General features: G+C 45.9%; 1 protein-coding gene across 2 annotated transcripts; it reads right to left on the bottom strand.

The window, feature by feature from the left end:
• Positions 1–177: 177 nt before the first annotated feature.
• LOC109871786 (integrin alpha-6) lies at positions 178–19,125 on the bottom strand. Of its 2 annotated transcripts, XM_020462782.2 has the most exons (25): positions 18,685–19,125; positions 9,882–10,009; positions 9,663–9,742; positions 9,220–9,481; positions 8,569–8,700; positions 7,759–7,972; positions 7,329–7,522; positions 7,007–7,229; positions 6,785–6,874; positions 6,635–6,696; positions 6,321–6,490; positions 5,964–6,101; positions 5,705–5,820; positions 5,461–5,620; positions 5,270–5,353; positions 5,112–5,191; positions 4,945–5,022; positions 4,695–4,797; positions 4,403–4,579; positions 4,158–4,259; positions 3,956–4,066; positions 2,511–2,609; positions 2,300–2,425; positions 2,088–2,187; positions 178–1,339 (listed from the first exon to the last, which is right to left on the bottom strand). In XM_020462782.2, the coding sequence occupies exons 1-24, from the start codon at positions 18,864–18,866 to the stop codon at positions 2,113–2,115; spliced, it is 3,186 nt and encodes a 1,061-aa protein (XP_020318371.1). In that variant the 5' UTR covers positions 18,867–19,125; the 3' UTR covers positions 178–1,339; positions 2,088–2,112. The 2 variants fall into 2 exon arrangements, with proteins under 2 accessions (XP_020318371.1, XP_020318370.1); XM_020462781.2 differs by lacking the exon at positions 2,088–2,187 and having other exon boundaries at positions 18,685–19,124.
• Between the last annotated feature and the right edge of the window lie 4,618 nt (positions 19,126–23,743).

The raw sequence follows: 23,743 nt of genomic DNA, 5'->3' as shown, positions 1-23,743 counted from the left end.
CATTTTAAGCACTATATTGTATTTTAAGCTGTGAATGTTTTACATGCGTTAATAAATCATGTTTCAATCATAGACTTAACTTCTGACTGTAAAGACCGCATTTTAACATTTAGGTTCAAATTTCATTTCCATGATGTAATAAAAGTAACAAAGTGTATGAAAGAAAAAAGATGGATGTGAATTTGTACAGGATGTAAAAACATTTATTTAGCAAATCATGGCAATTTTTCACACTTTTACTTTACATTGTCAACAGCTGTCACTGGACAAATCCTCCACATTAAAGTCATTGAATGGGCCCTGTTTTTAAATACTTCTTCAACAAAAGAATGCTGAATTTCTTCACTTCCTTGAAATGAACACTGATTTTAACGTGACCGATTAGAAGAACCACAATATGTAGTTTCTCCACTCACTCACTCTGCTTCACTGGTCCATCTCAACAATCGAATACTTAAACGTTCACAACGTTCTCTCTGAGCAGTTATGGATGGTGACGTTAGTACATGGATATAAATAATCTAGAACGATTGAATGGGAAAGCTGTTGATTAGCTCCTGATATAACTTGATGAAAAATGGCCCCAGTTAAACATGAGAAATTTGTCTAACTGTCCTTACACCCAAATGGCTTTGAGATGATTTGTGATTTGAGGCATCCATCCTTCCATATCTTGGAGGAAAGAAAAACTCCAGAAAACTGATTTGGCCAGTGGAGTACTTTGTAGGTAACATTCTCCTCATACAATAAATACACATTCTTCAAAATATACAAAACATATAAAACACTCTAGCCTGTTCCGTAAGTGTACATTTACAAAACAATGTCCAGAGCTTTGAAAGAGAGACCGCTGGGATTCTTGACCCAAAATGTTAAAACAACACACACAAATCTTCTCTTTCTGTCCAGTGATCAACATGGATGTCACTATCAAGATAAATTTCAATCAGACAAGGTACTACTTAATTGATCCCCAAAAAGGGACAATTTGATGAAGTGTTATTTCACCTTATCTAACCTGCTGTTGTACTGTATCGTCGCCATCTGTCCTTAAAGTACACAAATAAAGCATTTCTACAAATAGTATTTTTTTCCTACATTTGTTTTAGTGTGTCCACACTGTGGCGCGGGGGGCCTTGGAATCGTCAGATCAATGTCTGTGGGAACGGGAGCTTCCAGTGTTCCACCATTGTTAAGAGTAACTCTCGTTCTCACTCCAGCTCGTTATCCAGGCTTTCTTTTCCAGGCTTCCCAGTTGGTCTTTCTCCTCTTTTTGTATCCGCACCGCATTATAACTGGGAACGCTGTCGTCGTACTTGGAGCGTCTGAAAAACCCACACTGTTGGCGGCAACAAACACACACAAAAAAAACAGCACATAGAAAATCAGTAACGAGCAGTTTGGAGCCTCTCAACAACATGAAAGGAATAGCTCACCCTCACATCAAACTATGAAAAGTCTAAACAATGTTTGATTTTGGGGTGTGCTATCCCTTTAAGGGCAGAGATGTGAGTGAGGCTCTTGAACAGTAGGAGTCGATACAGAGCCATCGGTGGTCCGACATGCAGAAAGCTGTGATGTAGCAACGCCCCTATAAACCAAGGCCGAGAGAGAACCACTTCAGAGCCTTCAGACAGGAAGTGCTTGAAGTTCCAATGGCAACCACAGAAGCAGAAACCAGAGACGGAGAGAGATGAAGACGGCAAGGACCAACCCAGAAGGTCTTTGGAGCGATAGGAGAACAGTTCATATGGCATAATGATTTTTCAACCAAAGTAAGCATTCATCCCACATGGCCATGCATGTAAACCGTCCATAACTCAACAACAACAGTTCGAAAGAAGGCCATTTCCAAGCAGAAACTAAAGTGCTTTTCTACAGCAACCTGTCAGCGGAGCCCTGTAACATTCCGTTCCATCCGTTCCCTCGTCATAGCCATTGCATTTGATTTCGTAGCTCTGAGCCCCTTTACTTTGCTCGTTCATTAGCGAAAGCGTTTCCCCCCTCCAGCGATAGTTAGTCTGCCACTGTCTCCGTCCCATCCTCTGTGCCCCCGGGCATGTATAGGTGGGTATAGATGCGTTTACCCCAGAGACAGCGTCTCGCCCTCTTTTACGCGTCAGAAGACGTCAATCTCTCTTTGTCAGAGGGTGGCACATCCTCTTTCTTTTTCCCGAAGAAACCGCACTAAAGAGAAGCAATTGCATTAGTGTGTGTGTGTGTGTGTGTGTGTGAGAGTGTGTATTCATACTGTATATACTGTGAACAGTGCCATTTATCCGGGCTCTTCTAGTCTTACCTTCCACAGCAGGAAGACCAGCAGGCCGAGCAGCAGCAGCCCTAACAAGATGGCTACCAGGATGATCCACCATGGGAGTCCTCCGTACTGAGCCACACGACGCTCTGGGAACACCGTCACTCTCACCTGAGAAAAGACAACATCAATAGAAAGTCAACAGAAAGGGAAATGTGGGGTTTTGTGTGTTCGAAATGTGAAACTGGCCAAGTACCTGTGTCTCTGCGTTCCTCAGGACCATGTTTTTGGCTGCTCCGTCCACTCTGAGAGAGGCTTTCACGATCACGTCCAGATAGTTCAGCTTGGAGTACTCCTGTTGGGAAACACAGAGGGAGGTGAGAGTGGACAGGAACACAAGGTGCAGTCAAATAGCAGAGGGAGGTGCAGTCAAATAGCAGAGGGAGGTGCAGTCAAATAGCAGAGGGAGGTGCAGTCAAATAGCAGAGGGAGGTGCAGTCAAATAGCAGAGGGAGGTGCAGTCAAATAGCAGAGGGAGGTGCAGTCAAATAGCAGAGGGAGGTGAGCGTGGACAGGAACACGAGGTGCAGTCAAATAGCAGAGGGAGGTGAGTGTGGACAGGAACATGAGGTGCAGTCAAATAGCAGAGGGAGGTGCAGTCAAATAGCAGAGGGAGGTGAGCGTGGACAGGAACACACGGTGCAGTCAAATAGCAGAGGGAAGTGCAGTCAAATAGCAGAGGGAGGTGAGCGTGGACAGGAATACACGGTGCAGTCAAATAGCAGAGGGAGGTGCAGTCAAATAGCAGAGGGAGGTGAGAGTGGACAGGAACACACGGTGCAGTCAAATAGCAGATGGAGGTGCAGTCAAATAGCAGAGGGAGGTGAGCGTGGACAGGAACACACGGTGCAGTCAAATAGCAGAGGGAGGTGCAGTCAAATAGCAGAGGGAGGTGAGAGTGGACAGGAACACGAGGTGCAGTCAAATAGCAGAGGGAGGTGCAGTCAAATAGCAGAGGGAGGTGAGTGTGGACAGGAACACACGGTGCAGTCAAATAGCAGAGGGAGGTGCAGTCAAATAGCAGAGGGAGGTGAGAGTGGACAGGAACACGAGGTGCAGTCAAATAGCAGAGGGAGGTGCAGTAAAATTGCAGAGGGAGGTGCAGTCAAATAGCAGAGGGAGGTGAGCGTGGACAGGAACACGAGGTGCAGTCAAATAGCAGAGGGAGGTGCAGTCAAATAGCAGAGGGAGGTGAGTGTGGACAGGAACACACGGTGCAGTCAAATAGCAGAGGGAGGTGAGAGTGGACAGGAACACGAGGTGCAGTCAAATAGCAGAGGGAGGTGCAGTAAAATTGCAGAGGGAGGTGCAGTCAAATAGCAGAGGGAGGTGAGTGTGGACAGGAACACACGGTGCAGTCAAATAGCAGAGGGAGGTGCAGTCAAATAGCAGAGGGAGGTGAGAGTGGACAGGAACACGAGGTGCAGTCAAATAGCAGAGGGAGGTGCAGTAAAATTGCAGAGAGAGGTGCAGTCAAATAGCAGAGGGAGGTGAGCGTGGACAGGAACACGAGGTGCAGTCAAATAGCAGAGGGAGTTGCAGTCAAATAGCAGAGGGAGGTGTAGTCAAATAGCAGAGGGAGGTGCAGTCAAATAGCAGAGGGAGGTGCAGTCAAATAGCAGAGGGAGATGCGTGTCTTACCTCCAGGAATGTGCTGTTCCAGAGGCGAGATCTGAGCAGGATGACTGCATTACTGTCCAGGCCCTGAAGAGGGCAGCGAATCTCCACACACTTTGCCCCGTCCTCACACGACTGTAACACACACACACACGTTACAGTTGAGCTCGTATACGACTAATAACACATTTAAACGTTGAGCTACTGGGAGAGAAGGTTGTGTTACCAAAGTAGTGTATTTCCTCTTGTCAGTCAGCCGTGCGATGGTTCCCTCCTGAGGTTTGTCTGTCTCCACTACGGCTCGTCTTCTCCGGGTGCTGCTCGGCTCCTAAACAGAGTGTGACAGAAGATTATTCGGAACAAAAATTCCCTTGGTGAGAACAACAGAGGTTCTGGGACCGTCAGTTTGTTTGCTTTGGGACCAGAAAGGTCCAAGGAGATTGGAGTTTGACCACTGCAGTGTTTCCTAACCTCTTTGACGGCGAGTGAGTTGATCTCTCTCTCAGGGGAGCAGGTGATCTGTTCCAGACCTCTGGAGTCGATCTTCATGAGGTACAGGAGCCACTTCCCCTCCACCGTCTCCTTTGGCCAATTGACAATCAGGGCGGCGCTGCCGTATGTCTTCAGGGGCTTCCCCAGGTTAATCACCTGTCAATCAAAAGGCAGTCAAAGGTCAGGTGAGTTCAGTTTATAGTGAAATACAAATGCACCCGTTTGATAATGATGTCATTATTCCGGAAAAGAAGCAAACAAATAGGCTTACCCTGAACTCGTACTCGATGGGGCTGCCGATGTCTCCTTCGGAATGCATGGCGCTCTCACCTTTGACCTCTCCAGTAAAGTAGACCTGGGAGGGCTTGGCCACTCTGGGAAAACAAGAAACACAATGTGAACACAAACATCGTCATGATCACGCTCCGATGCTAGGAGGTGCGACAACCCATTTGGTTGCCACGTGTAAAAGCACATGGAAGCACATTAAAGTAAGCAACTGGCAAATCATATCGTTGTACCCTGTGAGGGACAGCAGCAGCTCGATCACCACTTTGGCCTTGGCCTTGACTCTGGCCACGTTTTGCTGGTCACTCGTTCTGAAAGGTCAGAGGTCAAATCAGCACCGTTGGTCAAATGTAGCCGTGCAGTATCTCATCGCAGAGGGAGGCGGGCAGCGTATACTCACGTCTCCAGCTTCAGGTCTATCTCCAGCTCTGTGGTGTTCAGAGAGATGCCTGCTGTGCTCAGGATGATGTAGAACGTCGCCTAAAACACACAGACGGATACGTCAGCGGGCGCACGCCCTTTTATCTGGTGATGGTGATCGGCCTCGGCGTCTCTCACCTCTGAGCCTCGCTTGAAGGGGTTCCCCAGCTCACAGTCTGCCTGAGAGCCGTTCGTATTGGTCACACAGATCACCTGCTTGTCCTGCAATCGACAAAACAGCCAGTCACAACTCGGTAACCGGTCTGAAGAACGGAAGAGGGGAAGGAGCGAGAGAGGGCGTGTGACAGAAGAGGAGAGGTGTCACTTACCGCGTTGGGTGCAGAGCGGGAGGCAGAGTAGGAGAGCGAGGGGGGGAAGGAGGCAACCAACGCCGCCTCATGGGCATCGTCTCCATTCTGGTTGGTCACCGTGATCTCCAGGGCGATGTCCTTCTGGTCGCTAAGGGAGACTACCGGCACCCCATCCTCCCTGCAAGGACACCGGCAGATTATGTCAGCGTTGATTCCATTCACCCAGGTGTTGGTTAGTGACAGGTTAATGTGTTCTACTCACACAGGTAGTGGATGGAAGACGTCCTTGTTGGGCTCTCTGTAGCAGAAGCGATGCTGGAGCTGTACGTTGCTCTGACACACATTATCACTGCCACAGCCCTCCTTCAGGAAGCTCACCTACACACACAGGGAACAGCATGCCGATCAGACAGACTCACACTAGACCAGAGGGAACAGGCTTTATAGCAGGCCACGGTTGCAAAACTCTTGTCACATAGGCCGATCCGAAGCTGGCCAATGTTACGGTTGTTATTGGTCACCTCAGCGCGGGCCGTTATAGGCTCGTTGGAGTCGAGGATGGGCGGGAGTTCTGGGAGCGCTCTTCTTTTCCTTTTGGAGTTCTTTATCTCCACGGTAACGTCGACGGGGATTCCCCTGAGCTTGTCCTTAATGTTCTCCTGTAGGTGACAGACACACAGAGTACAGATAAGAGATACGTGGTATATCACTGGTATATCACTGGCAAAGGTAGAGGAGATGGATTCTTGTCCATATTTTACCCGCAAGGTTGGTGAAAGACCGTCTTGAGATATCGATCTCTTCCTTCCCCTCTTGCTACCCGTTCCTCTTTCTTACTGTTAGCAGTGTCACGAGTCGTGCGAGTTGGGATCTAGTACCTGTAGTGTGAGTCTGGCGGTGATACACTCCTTCTTGCCCTGCCCACTGAGGATGAGAACACCGGTGGACTGGTAGTCGTTGTCGTCGCTGGAACGTGTGGAGAAGGTCACTCTGGGAGGGAGACCCTTCTTCCGACGCTCCGCCTCCGCCTCAAAGGAGTACGCCACCGCTGAGGAGGGGAGAGCGAACGAGAGAGAGAGGGGAAGAGAGCAGAGAGAGAGGTAGAGAAAGAGAGGGACAGTTACTATTGCATACTGATCTAAGGCCGAAAAAGCCTACTGAAGAAATCATAACACAAAAGGTGTTGTCTTACTCAGTCTGGGGCTGTAGGATTTTGGGTTGGCGGTGTAGGAGAAGCAGGCTTCTACCTCCAAGCTGGAAACACATCAAGTCATTTGTATTTATGAATATGGCTTAAATGGTTTCTCATTGTCCATATTCTGCAGATAAACAGCACACTCACCAGATGCTGTTGCCACAGTTTTTCTTAGTCAGATCGATCTCCTTTGGGGTTGTCTTGACAACCTTCTGGATGCTAATGACCGGCCGAGTCCTGGAGTGACGTCACAGGGTCAAAGGTTTAAAGGTCAAGAAAGTGGCCCCCAAAAAAGAAGGTATTAACAAATGGAATGTAGAAATGCACAAACAAAACATTGTGGGGTAGATGACTGATTGCCATGGTTACCTGTAGACGAACACAGAGTCGGAGAGAGATCCTACGGCCAGGTCAGGGTACGAGTTCCTGTCCAAGTCCATGTTACCAGCTAGAGAATAACCAAACAGCTTTGTCTCCGATGGCACCCCTGACAACACCTGCGCCGGTTTGATGTTGATGCCCTGAGCTGAGCCGTGGTAGATGAACACCTTCCCTGACCCACTGTCATAATAGGGTGCTCCCACAGCGATGTCTGGCAGAGAGAGAGAGAGTCAGGATTACACACCGTCTACACACACACACACACACAAAGGCAAAGACAGATTTATCAACACACACACGCGCCCCTTACCCTGATAGCCGTCAAGGTTGAGATCTCCCAGGTTTTCTACGGCCAGTCCAAACATGGAGTCCCGAGGTCCGTCTATCCTGGTGGGCGTGACCTTACTCCAGTCTCCGCCCTTGTTAACGTAGACATAAATGGCTCCGCCTACCTCCCCGTCCTTCTCAAAAAACTGCGGGGCTCCCACCACGATGTCCTCCCACCTAGAGCCAGAGAGACCGAGAGGGAGCAAGAAATGACTCGGGGGGGACAGAGAGAGATCGTCTCAGCACGGAACTAGTCGCCTCAACTCCAAGATCATCCGAGAGGCTTGAACCAAATGACATCCTCCCACGTGGAGAGAAACTGCTTATGACGGGAAGGTGGGCATGGGAAGGGCAGCGTATAGATTTGCCTCGTTGACGATCGGGAGAAAGAACGAGAGACAAGCGAGACGTACCCGTCGCCGGTCAGATCCACCACAGCGAGGTCGTAGCCGAACGATGAGGCCAGCCCCTCCCCTTCCAGGATGTGCTCTGGTGACAACATGGTGGACGCTTCGGTCTCCTTCTTTAGCAACACCACTGCCCCGCTGTGATTGGCTCTCGGCGCACCGGCGACCACGGTCAGCTGACCCTTCTTAGTGATGGCCTTCCCCGAGTCCAGAGAGAAGCCTGATAGGAGAGACATATTTAATCAATCAATCAATCAATGAGTCAGTGTACACCGACTCATTCCCAAAACATTCCCAAAACATGAATGATCTCATCCATATGCCGCACTCGGGCCAAAGCTAGAACAGATTCACTGTTCTCTCTATCATGTGGACATGTTCAAGCCCAGTTGGTTGGAGGTTGAGGTGATTTATAGATCACCTCGACGTCATTGTAAATAAGAACGTGTTCTCAACTGACTTGTCTAGTTAAATAAGGTTCAATAAAAATATAAACATTTTAAAAATCGACATAACACCCAGCTCAGGCTGATCCTCATGACGAGCACAACATTCACCACCCATGATGATAACTAGTGCACAGAGTCATTCGATTGGTTATGGAGAGCATGATGTCATCGCGCAGGAAGTCATACAAACCTAAGTAGCTATTGGCCCGTTACGTCGGTCTCCATAGCAATCTGAGGAGGAAGTGACTTGTACACAAACTGTTTCAACACTGGAGCTGGACACGGTGGTGGTGAAGAGCACACCTGGACCCACAGACAGGAGGGCGAGAGAGAGGAACGAGGGACGAAAGAGTTTAGATGTACCTACCCAAGTAACTGTTAGCGGGCACGGGGACCAGGTCTGGGTCTAACCGGTTCTCATCGCCCACCTCATAGGGCCCGTCGTCATAGAAGCCCATCTCCAACAGAGTGTTGTTCTTCTGCTCTACTCTCACCACCCCTGGAGGGATGGGGGGATGGGGGGGGGGGGGGTGAGGAAGTGAAGGGGAACATGGAGATGATAAGACGAGGAGTAACATCTCAACACAAGCAAATAATGAATGGAAAAATAGTAACTTGAAAACATGGAACATCATGAGCTGAATTCTTTTGGGGGGGGGGGGAAGTTATGTACACGATGACATGACCCTAATCTAAAAAAAATATGTTTTATCAGTGTGGTTTTGCTACCACTAGAGGTCACAGCAGTTCATAGATTCGAACATCAGCTGACGAAGGAGGAAGGGGCCATGTAGACTGGGCTAATCTAATCTACCTAACCCTGACCCTGGCCTAACCCTGACCTTATCCCCTAACCCCGACCTCTAGCCCCTGAGCCGAAAGGATGAGATAGGTGTAAGCAACATGGTCCATCTACCCCTCTGGTAGGCGTTTCCCGTACTGTCGACACCAATCTGATCCTTTCAGATAAATGACAAGTGTTTGATTTTAGACATACACACTCCCGCTCTCCACCCACCTTTCCAGTTGTACGCTCCAGGGGCACCAAATACCAGGTAGTGGTAGTCCCTAGTGAAGGTGGCAGACAGACCCTGTTGGCATGAACCAAACCTCTCATGGCCGCGTGCCCGCCCCTCACAGAACCTCCAGTTTCCTCCATCCTCATCAGACTCGGTACCGATGGTCAGGTCCTGGCTCAGCACGTAACACCGCCCTGTGATGTCACGTGACTCCTGGGCTGTGTTCACAAACAGACGCCGCTGGTAGCGGTGGGCACACGTCTGGAGAGAGAGAGAGAGAGCGCGAGAGAGAGAGAGCGCGAGAGAGAGAGAGCGAGAGAGAGAGAGAGAGAGAGAGAGAGAGAGAATTGGTTAACAGAGCTGTCAGTCAGGTCAATAATTTAAACGCACGCACTCATGTGCACGCACACACACACGCAGGCGAGCACGCGCACACACTTACCACAATCTTTCCTCCCGGCCCCTGGCTGTTTACTGTTACACCCATCCATTGGTTCTCCTTACTCTCGGTGTTCACGTCCTCTGCACACACAAAAATCATAAAATCTTGATCAACTGCTGAATATCTAGTGATTGCTAGCAGACGATCCCCTTATAAGGACTTGTGTGGACAGACAACGACCGAAAATGCGTGTGTGCGTGTGTTTAGAGGTGAGCTCACCATCGTTGTCGAACTGCACTCGGCTACAGCTTGAGGAAGTGGAAGCGGTGTCGCAGTTGTAGAGTCCTCCTGTGATCTTTGCCTTCTGACCTCTCAGAGCTTTGGCCCTTGGAGCACCAACCAGCAACCTGTAACACACACCACAAGGCCATGTTTGAATACAGGAAACACACACACACAGACAGAAATATTACAACATGACTGGTACACACATCACTCCCTGTCCATGTCCGATCCACATTTTACAAAGCGGTCATCATTCAAACCACCACCATACACCCATTATTATAAGAGGAAGCTACAGTCGGTGAGTAGATCAGGGCCAATGTGGAGTCCTACACTTTGACACCTGCGATAATCTTAACCAGCCTGTCAGCAGCCCTCGGCACTCCCCCCTCACTTTCCCCCTGAGTCACACAGCATCTCCCTTTCAACAGAGAACATCAGAGAGTGTCTCACACACACACACACACACACATGCACGCACTCAATCAAACTGCTGTTCCCATGATCTGCCCCCTCCCTCCCCAGCACCCCTCAGACAAAGAGCACTTTCATGATTGGACAGAACTGCGACTCAGCGATAACATTCATCCACAAAGGGTGGGCACACACACAAGAAAAAGTGGAATGGAGACACACACATGCACACTCAAGAGTGGACATACACACACACTCCAGGGAGGGGCCACACTCACTGGATGTCTTTATGGAACCACAGACAAGTGGGGCTCTTAGAGAGGGGTCACAGCCACCACACCCCAGTACCCACGATGTATTACTCAAGGTTTCCCACAGCAGCATATCGAAGTTCCCCATCACTGAGGCTGTGTGTGTGTGTGTGTGTGTGTGTGTGTGTGTGTGTGTGTGTGTGTGTGTGTGTGTGTGTGTGTGTGTGTGTGTGTGTGTGTGTGTGTGTGTGTGTGTGTGTTCTTGGTGACAATCGTCAGTCATGAAATGAACTGAAGCTTTGTAAGGAGTTCAATGCATAGAAATGCTTAATGCCTTGTCGTACAAATCACATGGTTTTAGCGCAGGCCTGTTTTACCTTGTATCTATTTGTAAACCTTGTTGTGATTTTGGGATAGGCCATTTGTCATGTTCATGGATTTCAGTTTGCATTGATTGCTATGTGGGTCTCAATGCACTTGAACTTGACCTTGAAAAACTCTCATCCTTACATCAAAAGGTTTTTAAAAAGCCATACTAGATTGATTTCTATGGTTTAAGTACTCGATGAGATTAAGAAAACCCCACCTGTTTTGAACACAACTCGTATTCATACCAATGTGGGTGAACAGAGGTGTGTTTGGGGTCAAGGGGCCTTTAATGTGATTAACTCATTAAGAGCGAGAAAGACAGAGATAGGAGAGAGATCACTCTGCTTGAACAGAGCTATGCTCAATCATGAGGCATCAAAGCCAAAGGAACTGAATAATATTAAGAAATGCTATAGATGGAAGGAAAATAGTGTGGAAATCTACCAAAAAACAATTAGGCAAAAACAAATTCAATCCCTTCTTGACAATTTCCTGGACAAAAGGTTTCATTGTAATAGTGAAGGTATAAACTTGACAGTAGAAAATCTAAACAGTATATTTGACCTCTCAGCTTCCCTAACAAATCAAACCATTTCAACAACCAAAGAAAATGAACAACAATGACAAATGGTTTAACGAAGAATGCAAAAACCTAAGAAAGAAATTGAGAAACCTGTCTAACCAGAAACATAGAGACCCAGAAAACCTGTGTCTATGCCTTCAGTATGGTGAATCACTAAAACAATACAGAAATACACTACGGAAAAAGAAGGAACAGCAGGTCAGAAATCTGCTCAATGTAATTGAAGAATCCATAGAATCGAACCACTTCTGGGAAAATTGGAAAACACGAATGGTTAAACAAACAACATGAAGAGTTATCTATGCAAAACGGAAATCTATGGATAAACCACTTCTCCTTTTTGGCTCTAAAACAAAGAACAAACAGCAAAAACATATACAAGACCAAATATAAATCTTATAATCAACTATTAAAGACTCCTGTCTTTACGGTTTCTACCAGAACCCACTGGACTCTCCAATCACATTGAATGAACTACATGACAAAATACGAACCCTCCAACCCCAAAAGGCCTGTAGTGTTGACGGTATCCTCAATGAAATGATCATAAATACTGACCACATACTCCAATTGGCTATACTTAAACTCGTTAACATCCTCCTCAGCTCTGGCAACTTCCCCAATATGTGGAACGAAGGACTGACGTTGAGGGTATGTCCTGCTAAACCTTGCTAATGCTTTTGTACTAAAACATCCGTCTTTAAAGCCTAGGCATTGGGCTTGAGCTAGTTTCTTTAACAAACTCATATAAGTTGGAAAAGTGTGCGTGCACATTAATAAGAGGCCTGCTATAACTGTTCTGTGTGTGTAGCATGACACCATGATGTCTGGTCTCTCAGCCAAGAGCTGACAGAAACTCACTGGTTCCTCTTAAGTTGACTGGGGACAAAACATTTTGTTGATGATCTACTTCACTTGCTCGTACACATATGTTTCCCATGCCAATAAAGCCCCTCGAATTGAATTTGAATTGAGACAGGAAAAAGAGAGCGGGAGAGTCATGTGGGTGCTGACTCCTCTGGGCCTCAGTGGAGATTTCCCAGAGTGGAGAGAACATGTGGAGGGAGGGGGAGAATAGAAGGGTGTGAGTGAAAATAAATGAATGGAATCGTGCCCAGGTAATTAAACGACTGCTCCAACACTGATCTGAGAACAATGAGCATCCTTCGTGTTGCCCCCTGCTATACATACACTAACAGGAAGTCAGGAGAATAGGCGGAAGAAAGAGGCATCCCCTTAGCCACGCCCACACGGTAGTTTGGTGAACCCTGTGGTTCCTTGGGTTCAGACTACACTCAAGGTACAAGTTGCCACTTAACCACAGGTCTAGGATCACATTACCCTCCTCAAAATCCTACCCTAAAACATTAGGGGATGAGAAAAGAGCTCACCCTGCATCAGTGGTTAGGAACAACTTGGACCTACTCCTCAGACTACGCTGCGCGGCACATCATGGTTTATAACTACATAGATATATTACCCATGTATACACAGTGGCTGCAGTAAAAGTATATGAATGTTTAAATGTTTGAATTGTACGTGGTCTCAATTGTTTATTGATGTCTGGGCAATGTAACGCGTGCGAGGCCCATTACCCAGTAGCCTGCCACTGGTAGTAAAACAGGGAGTGTGTGAGAGGGAGACAGGGAGTGTGAAGAGAGGGAGTGTGTATTGTTCTACTGATAATGGCTAACGACACAGCTGCTTCTCCAATCATTCACCACATGTACAGGAAGTAGAGAATAAAATCCACAGGAAGGACAAAGATAAACATCCAGTGTGTGTGTGCGTGCGCGTTAGGTTAAGGTTTAGGGGTAGGGTTTGGAAAAATAGGACTTTTTAAGGCTTCAAACGTTTTTACTCCCCAAAAAATAAAGCTGTGTGTGTGTATGAACAAACAACATAGCAAAGGGAAACAGTAGAAACCGCCATTCTCTCTCTCTCTTTTCACAAACACACAATGAGGCCAAACAGCTTACAGCCGAAAGAAACAGAGAAACACCAAATCGAGGAACTATATGCACCACCACATCTTGTTACCAAGCAACTATGGATCAACATCAGTGAAACTTTCAGAACATTTCAGTTCTAAATGGATCCCAGAACATTTTACAGAACCCTAATGAATTCCAGAACTCATTTTAACGCCAAGTTCTCTACGCTCCTTGCCAGGACTGATATAAAACCAGGGTTGTGTTAATGAGAGTACACCGTAACAAAGCACTTTGTGCTTCTTATTGGACAAGTTCAGGTATTCCCTCCCTGTTTCAGTCCGTTTTCTTCCATTTGGTACCAGGTCGGTGTGGGAGACAGACAGCGTGGGTTGAGTAACTGACCGACTGTGTGTATTTGGTGCCCAGCTGTAAAAGGTGATTTATGCTGTCAGCATTCCTCCAGACATCCCTCCACCACTCCTCAGCTTTGATGTTGGCTAACCTGAGCTAACCTGGATCAGCCTGCAGGCAGGAGAGAACAGGCAGACAGAGGTGTGTTTGGGGGAGAGGTGTGTGTGTGTGTGTGTGCGTGTGTGCGTGTGCACGTGTTCATTTTTTCACATGCTGTACATGTAACGTAGTCCAACAACAACAAAAAATGTAGCAATAAAATATTGCATACATTTAGCACTTTTTTTCCCAGGACTCTGAACAAACCTTTGAACTCTAACCCTAACCTTCCCACTAAAATCCATCTCCTATCTATCCAGGATCTGAGAGATCAAAGATCTGTCGCACATAGGAACCTCACAGCTCTACACCCCATGCTGGAATGGATTCTCTCTCTCTCTCTCTCCCACACACGCGTTGTACCTCTCCCATACACTTTCACTAAGACGCTCTCTCTACTTCTACCTCAGTCTCTTTGTCACAGCCTTCCCTCCTTCCCTCCTTCCCTCCTTCCCCCCTTCCCTCCTTCCCCCCTTCCCTCCTTCCCTCCTTCCCTCCTTCCCTCCTTCCCTCCTTCCCTCCTCTCTCCTTCTCTCTGTGACACTTGAATACTTTCTCCCACACAGAGAGAAGCGCCAACTCTCTGCAGTTGTGACCGACTTTGGGACCTAACCCACACGCACACAACCCCTTGCTCTTCAGCGTGTACGTGAGACACACAGACACACCTGACCCCACCCCCCACAGACCCGTGCCAAACAGATCCCTCCATTGCCTGCAGGTATCAACAAAAAAACGTGCACACAAAACACACACACCTGTGAGGCACGGGCTCTGTTTGGCGGAACGGGAGCAACTGTTCAGGCGTGGCACAGACGTATGACTCACCTTTCACACACACACACACACACACTCTAGATTCCCCGGAAACACCCCCCAGACAGCACAGACAGTCTGGAATCCTGATCTACTGAGGTAGGCAGGTAAGAAGTGTAGCCTCTGGCAGCATTACATACTGTGTATATCATGATGACGTATGGCTGCCAAGTTTAGTGTCCTGTACACTGAAGAATCCACTCGCCCAAGGTCAGTCAACGGTTACCATTGTGGATTTCAACTCCTGCAGTGCAGTGTGTGCATGTCTGTGTGTGTGTGTGTGTGTGTGTGTGTGTGTGTGTGTGTGTGTGTGTGTGTGTGTGTGTGTGTGTGTGTGTGTGTGTGTGTGTGTGTGTGTGTGTGTGTGTGTGTGTGTGTGTGTGTGTGTGTGTGTGTGTGTGCATGCGTGCCTGTGTACACAGTATGTGTGAGTTTGCGCGTGCGTACAGTTTGTTACCAACAATGTGCCGACTCACGCGGAAACAGTAACAAAAGACCAGGAAGGCCTCATAGGTTCTAATACACAGACTACACTGCATCAGTCACCACTTTAACACCACAACCACACACACACACAACTCTCACTGCTGAAGAGGCAAACACATACCTCTCACTGCTAAAGAGGCACACACATACTCTGCGACGCTGTACAGATGCGCCCACACACTATCACTTGGCTGTTCATGCATGCACTGATGTCTAAGGCCCATAATTCCATATGCCCATAATTTAGGTTAGGATTTGGGGACGTATGACTCAGACCTGCTGATTCAGTGTTAATGAGAGACATGTCCTGAGGGCATATGGAACAGAAACAGGCTTTTAGAGTCTGTGTTCCTGAAAGGTACAGTGGATTCGGAAAGTACTCAGACCCCTTGACTTTTTCCCACATTTTGTTAGGTTACAGGCTTATTTTCCCTCCCCAATCTACACACAATACCCCATAATGACATCACAATACCCCATAATGACATCACAATACCCCATAATGACATCACAATACCCCATAATGACATCACAATACCCCATAATGACATCACAATACCCCATAATGACATCACAATACCCCATAATGACAAAGCAAAAACAGCTTTTTAGAAATGTTTGCAAATGTATAAAAATACAAATAAAAACTGAAACATAACATTTATATCAGCATTCAGACCCTTTACTCAGTACTTTGTTGAAGAACCGTTGGCAGCGATTACAGCATCAAGTCTTCTTGGGTATGACACTACAAGCTTGGCACACCTGTATTTGGGGAGGTTCTCCCATTCTTCTTTGCAGATCCTCTCGAGCTCTGTCCGTTTCGATGGGGAGCGTTGCTGCACAGCTATTTTCAGGTATCTCCAGAGATGTTTGATTGGGTTCAAAACCGGGCTCTGGCTGGGTCAGTCAAAGACATTCAGAGACTTGTCCCGAAGCCACTCCTGCGTTGTCTTGGCTGTGTGCTTACGGTCATTGTCCTGTTGGAAAGTGAACCTTCACCCTAATCTGAGGTCCTGAGCACTCTGGAGCATGTTCTCATCAAGGATCTCTCTGTACTTTGCTCCGTTCATCTTTCACTCGATCCTGACTAGTCTCCCAGTCCCTGCCGCTGAAAAACATCCCCACAGCATGATAGTGCCACCACCATTCTTCACTGTAGGGATGGTGCCAGGTTTCTTCCAGACTTCACACTTTCTTGTTTCTCATGGTGCCTTTTGGCAAACTCCAAGCGGGCTATCATGTGTCTTTAACTGAGGAGTGGCTTCCGTCTGGCTACTCTACCATAAAGGCCTCATTGGTCGAGTGCTGCAGAGATGGTTGTTCTTCTGGAAGGTTCTCCCAACTCCACAGAGGAACTCTGGAGCTCTTTCAGAGGGACCATCGGGTTCTTGGTCACCTCCCTGACCAAGGCCCTTCTCCCCCGATTGCTCAGTTTGGCCCGGTCGGCCAGCTCTAGGGAGAGTCTTGGTGGTTCAAAACTTCTTCCATTAAAGATTGATGGAGGCCACTGTGTTCTTGGGGACCTTCAATGCTTCAGAAAATGTTTGGTACCCTTCCCCAGATCTGTGCCTCGACACAATCCTGTCTCGGAGCTCTACGGACAATTCCTTCGACCTCATGGCTTGGTTTTTGCTCCGACATGCACTGTCAACTGTGGGACCTGATATAGACAGGTGTGTGCCTTTCTAAATCATGTCCAATCAATTGAATTTACCACAGGATTATCAATGGAAACAGGAAGCACCTGAGCTCAATTTTAAGTCTCATAGCAAAGGGTCTGAATACTTATGTAAATAAAAATCTGAAAACCTGTTCTCGCTTTGTTATTACAGGGTATTGTGTGTAGATTGATGAGGGGAAAAAAACTAATCAATCCATTTTAGAATAAGGCTGTAACGTAACAAAATGTGGAAAATGTCAAGGGTTCTGAATACTTTCCGAATGCACTGTACATGGATTCAATTCCAAAGCCATTTTTGATCCCTGTATAAACATCTGTCAGGTTTTCTACATGAGAGAACTCATTGAGGGAATCTCAGGGTATGAAATCTCAACCCTAATCTGAACTAGAACGTGTTTCTTTCTGTCTCTACCGCCTGACTGTTCACAGGGCTGACGACCACGTGCCTCTAATATAGACACAGACAAAAACTGGTACATCAAATTGTGTGTGTGTGTGTGTGTGTGTGTGTGTTCAGACAAGTACAGGTCAGAACTAAGAAGGCCCGACCATTACAGAAAGTTACAGACCTAAGACTCTATAATGACTTCAACCCATTACATTCCACACCTTGTTTAGAAGGGTAGAATCTATTCTAAACACAACTCCATTCCAATGACTCGTCGTCCATAACAACAGGTCTAGAATAAGTATAGTTATTGAGCACATGATGTATAGAATGGGGTCTGGGGTGCAGACATCTGATCCTAAGTCAGTAGTTAACCAGAGTGTTGAGGGCAGATGAGGGATAGTCCTGCTGTGCTACAAGGAGCAGGGTGAAATTAGGCAGGAGATTAATGGTAAGACTAGAGAAGGGTGTCACTTCTATTTCCCATGGTCTATTTCACTTGGCCAAAAGCAGTTATCTTCTAGTCAACTAGACTGTCTGGAAATGTTAAGCTCAGCTGGTTTGAGGTTAAAGACAATGATGGACAGTATATGGCTATACTACCTAGTTAAATAAAAAGGTTAAATAATAAACAAATAAAATGTTTTTAAATATTTGCTTTCACACCATCTAACGCTACTGCGACCCTGACTAACACAATGGCACAGTCCCTGCAGCTTGCCACGCCCATAGCCTAGTGACAAGGCTAACTTTTACAGTATTTGACCCAAGCGACAATGACATTCGCCATCTACAGTATAGGCTGGCTTTACTCTACTTTGAGGACACACGGCATGAGGTGCACATGACACGAGTGATGCAAATAATAATAGGATGCTGAGAACCATAAATACAATTATCCTAACAAGATCTGTGGCCAAGTGAAAATTCCCCAAAGGTCTATTTCTACCCGGAGCTAGTATACATCTATAGAGCAGAGTAAGTGGTTTGGAATCATGAGACTTTTTTGTTTGTTGCCAAATTCATGACCTATAATGACATTGGAGCCGCGCACGGACAGGAACGAGCCTGCAAAGGGCAGCAAAAGCTGTAAAACTCACCCATAATTAACCCGTTACAAAAACATGCCGATCTGAAACGTTAACGAAATGTCAAGACCAAAACAACCGGAAATCGGAGTTAATTAACTAATGAAAATGATTCCCGAATGAAGGGAACAATTATGTTGAGACGATAAACTTTTGCGATGAACCTGCGAGCCTTTGAAGTAATAACACTAGGCTACAGTAGCAACAACCTGTTAGCGGTTAAATCCGCAACTTAAACGGAAAAAAAATAAATAAAAAAAATAAGGAGACTTACATTCTTTTATCCAACGGATTTAATTGCCAATGCATAGCCAGAGAGAAGCCGAAAAGGCTCCCGGGCTCTCCTTTCTTTTCAATGACGTTTTCTGTGTCCAGGTTGAAAGCCGATACGTGCGTCCATTCCAGGTGAAGGAGAAGCGAAAGATATGAGATACATTGTATAAATCTCAACCCCATCGCGGCGAAAATGGTTTAATTCTGTGTGACTGAAAATGAACACCGTTATTTCTCCCGGTAACGCAGCCTGTTTGTTCCGGGGTATGGAACTCACGAACGAGTGAAGTGTTGTCTGACTTTATGCTGGCTCTCTCGGGCTTTGGGTGGGATGTTGCACACTTGAAACTCGTACCGCGCCCCTCCTACATCCCCACTTTCCCTCCCTCCCTATCTGTTCTCTTACCTCAGGTGTTGAGCAACATACAGAAGAAGCAAGTCTACTTTCAACGTGAGAAAAAAGCTGTACAATTGTAGTTGGGGAGTGGTTTACACAATTGTTACCCAGAGGAAAATGGAGGAGGGTCATGCTTTGAACATTTTAGCCAGGGGGAGGGTTTAGTATTTGTATAGGCCTAGGCCTAAAAGAGCAATTATAGGAGAAGCACAGGATTGTGACACCTCTAGCACTGAGATGCAGTGCCTTAGACCGCTGAGCCACTCAGGAGCCCCATTACACTGTGTAATGGTAGGGCTATTCCAATCATAAGCCCTGTCCTGCCCTGCTCTTGCTTATGTGAAACCCTTTTGTGCTGCCTGACCAATGGCTGTGCTGTGTACGGTGGTAAGGTGGTACTTCAGGGGCCGAGTCAAAGGCTTCTTCCTTAAAATAGTGTTTTATTTGTCCTGTATGTTGGGAGAGAGTGAAGAGAAGGAGCACCCGGTAGTAAGCTTGCTACTGCAATAATGGATTTGAATGAAAACAATGTGTTTTTTTGTCGGCCAAAACGAAGCTATTTATAAAAGTTATTGATAATAAGCCATATTCAAGTCATTTACATAACTCACATCACTATAGAGTAGCAGCCACGGAGGTGGACAGCTCATTGGTGCTGAAAGTAGGCTAATTCCAGAAGGCCTAATTAATATAAACAGTCTTCATTTGATTTTGACTTGAGGCTATTTACAACAAGAGGGCTTTGTGTTGGAGCCTATTTCTTCCTTTTCAAAAAAATACGAGGTAGACTTACTTGTTTGACAGACTAAATGATAGTCTACCATCCATAGACTGTCAGCCAACTCCATCAGTCACCATGCACTCCTTAAATATCTCAGTGTCAGTAAATGGCTTGTTGTGTTAAGTTATAACCAGCAGGGCTCGAATTGAGGGGGTATGTTAGGGAATTGTGTTTTTTTGTTAAAGAAAATGGCAAAAAGCATTGTTAGCTTAAGATTTTGAAACAAAATTGATGGACCTGATTATTTAAAGCGATCTATAATAACGCTTTAGTCCGCAATGCTTTATGCTAGAAACAAGCTGTAAAATGCCGGGGAAAGACGTGGCTCTGATGCATATGGGATATATTTGGTTTGTCACTATGGCATTCAGAGGCTTCAGAGACTTTACATGGAAATTCTGTCACTTTTTAATTGAGGTTCAACATTTCAACAAGCTTTAATTTGATTTGTTTTCATTTAACCTTTATTTAACTAAGCAAGTCAGTTAAGAACAAATTCTTATTTAGAATGACGGCCTACCATAAGGCCTCCTGCGTGGACAGGGGCTGGGATTTAAAAAAGAGAGACCTAAGACAACTACATAGCAAGACAGCAACACTTGACAACACAGAAGCAACACAACATGACAACATGGTAGCAGCACAAAACATGGTACAAACATTATTGGGCACAAACAACAGCACAAAGGGCAAGAAGGTAGAGACAACAATACATCACACAAAACAGCCACAACTGTCACTAAGAGTGTCCATGATTGAGTTTTTGAATGAAGAGATTGAGATAAAAGACAACACAGTAACTCCAAATGAGTCAGGAGCGAGCCACCTAGCCTAAGAAGGAACAAAAATGAATGATTTAGGCTATATTATTATTATTTCAAGGCTATAGCCTGCCATTTAAAAAATACATTGTGAATCATTTGTGACAAGCTACAGGCTGGCAGGAGCTCTCAGCATTTCAACAACACATCAATAACAGCACTTTAACGACATGCCTATACATTTCGCATTTAGGGTGTATAAAAATAAAATGTAATAATTTCTTGGAATTCAACAATAAGGAAATGGAAAATGCCATATTAGACTATACAGTCCTTCAGTGCCTTTGAATTCACTTTTAGAAACACGAGTTCGGCCAGCCTGTGGTTTGAGGATCATGTGGTGAGCTATGCATGCCTAGTATGTTAATTTACCCTAGCAGATGCTCTTATATTCCCATGCCCCAATCCCAGTCAACACAAATCTATTTTGTAACAACAATATCATGGAATAAAATTGAATAATTTATAAAATGATAGTCCCCCCCCAAATAAAAAAAAGTGCATATGGGCCTACCTGATGATGTGCAGCTGCTGTGTTAAAAATGAAATGGCATTTCTCCAATTCATTGACGATCAGGTACTTCAGTAGTAACTGGTTCCGTTGCGCTCAATTGTTACAGTTGATAGACAACTTGAGCTCTGTTCCCGACCTTAGACTATTCTCTTTAGTAACAGTAGTCTGTATCGAAATCAAAGGGTGTCTGATGCTGCAGCATGCGCTCATTCGTTGTCTTGCTCTGTTGTGGTATTAAAAGAAAATTCTGCTCGTCTCCAGTCGTGTAAAAGGATGTGGAATTGCATGAAATGTGTATACAAAAGGCAATTTTTTTTTCTCAGAGCGCAAATAAGATGATAGATTCATTCAGTTATTTTATTACAATGGAGATCTTTTCACGCCTACCCTTGTCCATGGTGATCTGTGAATCCACAACCTTCAGGCTACTTTGCCATGTAACGCTTGCAAAACCAAGAACCGTTTCTAAAACGGTATATTTAAGGCTGTGGTCTGTCCTAGGAGTGAGGGTAAATGTTAGGCATGTTCTCTGATATCCACTTCATGTTTTCATTATTATTGTGTTGTATAGGGGAGGGTCACTTGTTTTTTTAACTAGCGTTCAGGGAGGGTCGGGTAAAAATATATTTTTCTGAAGGGAGGGCCATCCATTTTCATTTCAGATTTTCTCCATGTAACCCTCATTATAAATAACTCACAGTCCCTTTGTCGAATTATAATGAATATAACAAAATTCAAATTGTATGATTCCACAGTCAGAGGCAAGATATAGTCCTAACAACTGATACAGGATGTGATTTTTTTCACACACACACCACATCTGTTTGCAAGGCCTCATCACCAGAGAGTCGCATCAGCATTTGAATAATCAGTGTCATACCAGGAAGGGTTGCCATGGCTCCATTCCCAGTATGGTAATACTGGATGTAAAGTGTGTGTCTGGAGTCAGCAGGTCAATAACACAACATGCACACACTCTCTCTCTCTCGCTCTCTCTCTCTCTCTCGCTCCCTCTCTCTCTCTCGCTCCCTCTCTCTCTCTCTCTCTCTCTCTCTCACTCTCTCTCTCTCTCTCTGGGCCCTATGTGAAAGGATGGTGAGAGTGAGAGTGAGAGTGAGAGTGAGAGTGAGAGTGAGAGTGAGAGTGAGAGTGAGAGGCAGAGTGGGAGGCAGATGTTATCACTTTTGACTGATATCTGATAGAGTGGATAACTAAAAGAGTTCAGGGGAAAATAGACAGTTTGGGCACCAGGTTGGCACCAGCAAACCTGGCTAAAACATTCCAGATCTTCACGGCTCCTTGGAGAGGAAACACACACATACACACACACATCCCATTCTATTTCCCTGTGATACCAGGTCTAGGCCCTGGTGTGTGATGCCAGGGGAACTTAGAGACAATGGCATGATGACTCACACTGCCTCATGGCTGGAGAGAGGCTGGTGGTCAGTTAACCCCAAAGAAATATACTGAGTAAACCAAACATTAATATTGAGTTGCACCCCCTTTCTGCATTCAGAACAGACTAAATTTTTTGGGTCATGGACTCTACAAGGTGTCAAAAGTGTTCCACATGGCTGCTGGCCCATATTGACTCCAATGCTTCCCACAGTTGTGTCAAGTTGGCTGGATGTCCATTGGGTGGTGGACCATTCTTGATACACACAGGAAACTGTTGAGCGTGAAAAAAACAGCAGCGTGCAGTTCTTCACACAAACCGGTGCACCTGGCACCTACTACCACACCCTGTTCAAAGGCACTTCAATCTTTTTGTCTTGCTCATTCACCCTCTGAATGGCACACATACACAATCCCATGTCTCAATTGTCTCAAGGCTTAAAAATCCTTCTTTAACCTGTCTCCTCCCCTTCCATCAACATTGATTGAAGTGGATTCAACCAGCAATTGATATTGTTTTCACCTGGAAAGAGCAGGTGTTTTTAATGTTTTGTATACTCGGTGTATATCTTAGAACTCAATGTAATGTATTGGATCTCAATGGTTTAACAACTTCTGATACATAGCCTACTGATCAGCTACAGTTACAGACCATGCCCACAAAGCACCGACGTCATTTCAATGTCCATTCCATGTTGGTTTAATGCAATTGAATTGAAATGACATGGAAACAACGTTGATTCAACCAGTGTGTGCCCAGTGTGGGAGTGGACCTGTCCTTGGTCTGATTTGTATTTCTCTAGGCCTACTATCTGTGGTGATAAGCAGACATACCAGACTCATTCAAAGGGCATGGGAAACACCCTCATTTGGTATAAAAATGTCTGTGAGAACAAAGAGCGCGCTGAATTGCTTTCCCATGCATGTTCGAAGAAAGCTTTCGCATATTGAGATCGGACTACCTTCTGAGGGGGTTTTCTACCACAGTGGTGACCTCAAGGATCGTAGACAGACTGGCGCCTCATACAAAAATCGACCCCTATAGCCCTGACCCCTTGTAGGCACTATTAACATATTTCTTATACCCTCAGATCCGCACAAGTGCATATGGGCATAGGGGTTAGCCTAGGGGTCAGCTGGTAATTGGGC

Source organism: Oncorhynchus kisutch, linkage group LG27, assembly GCF_002021735.2.
Source record: "Oncorhynchus kisutch isolate 150728-3 linkage group LG27, Okis_V2, whole genome shotgun sequence".
In the NCBI taxonomy this organism is placed as follows: domain Eukaryota; kingdom Metazoa; phylum Chordata; class Actinopteri; order Salmoniformes; family Salmonidae; genus Oncorhynchus; species Oncorhynchus kisutch.
Note: the sequence above shows the minus strand (reverse complement) of the source record. Positions and strands in the feature narration are given on the sequence as shown.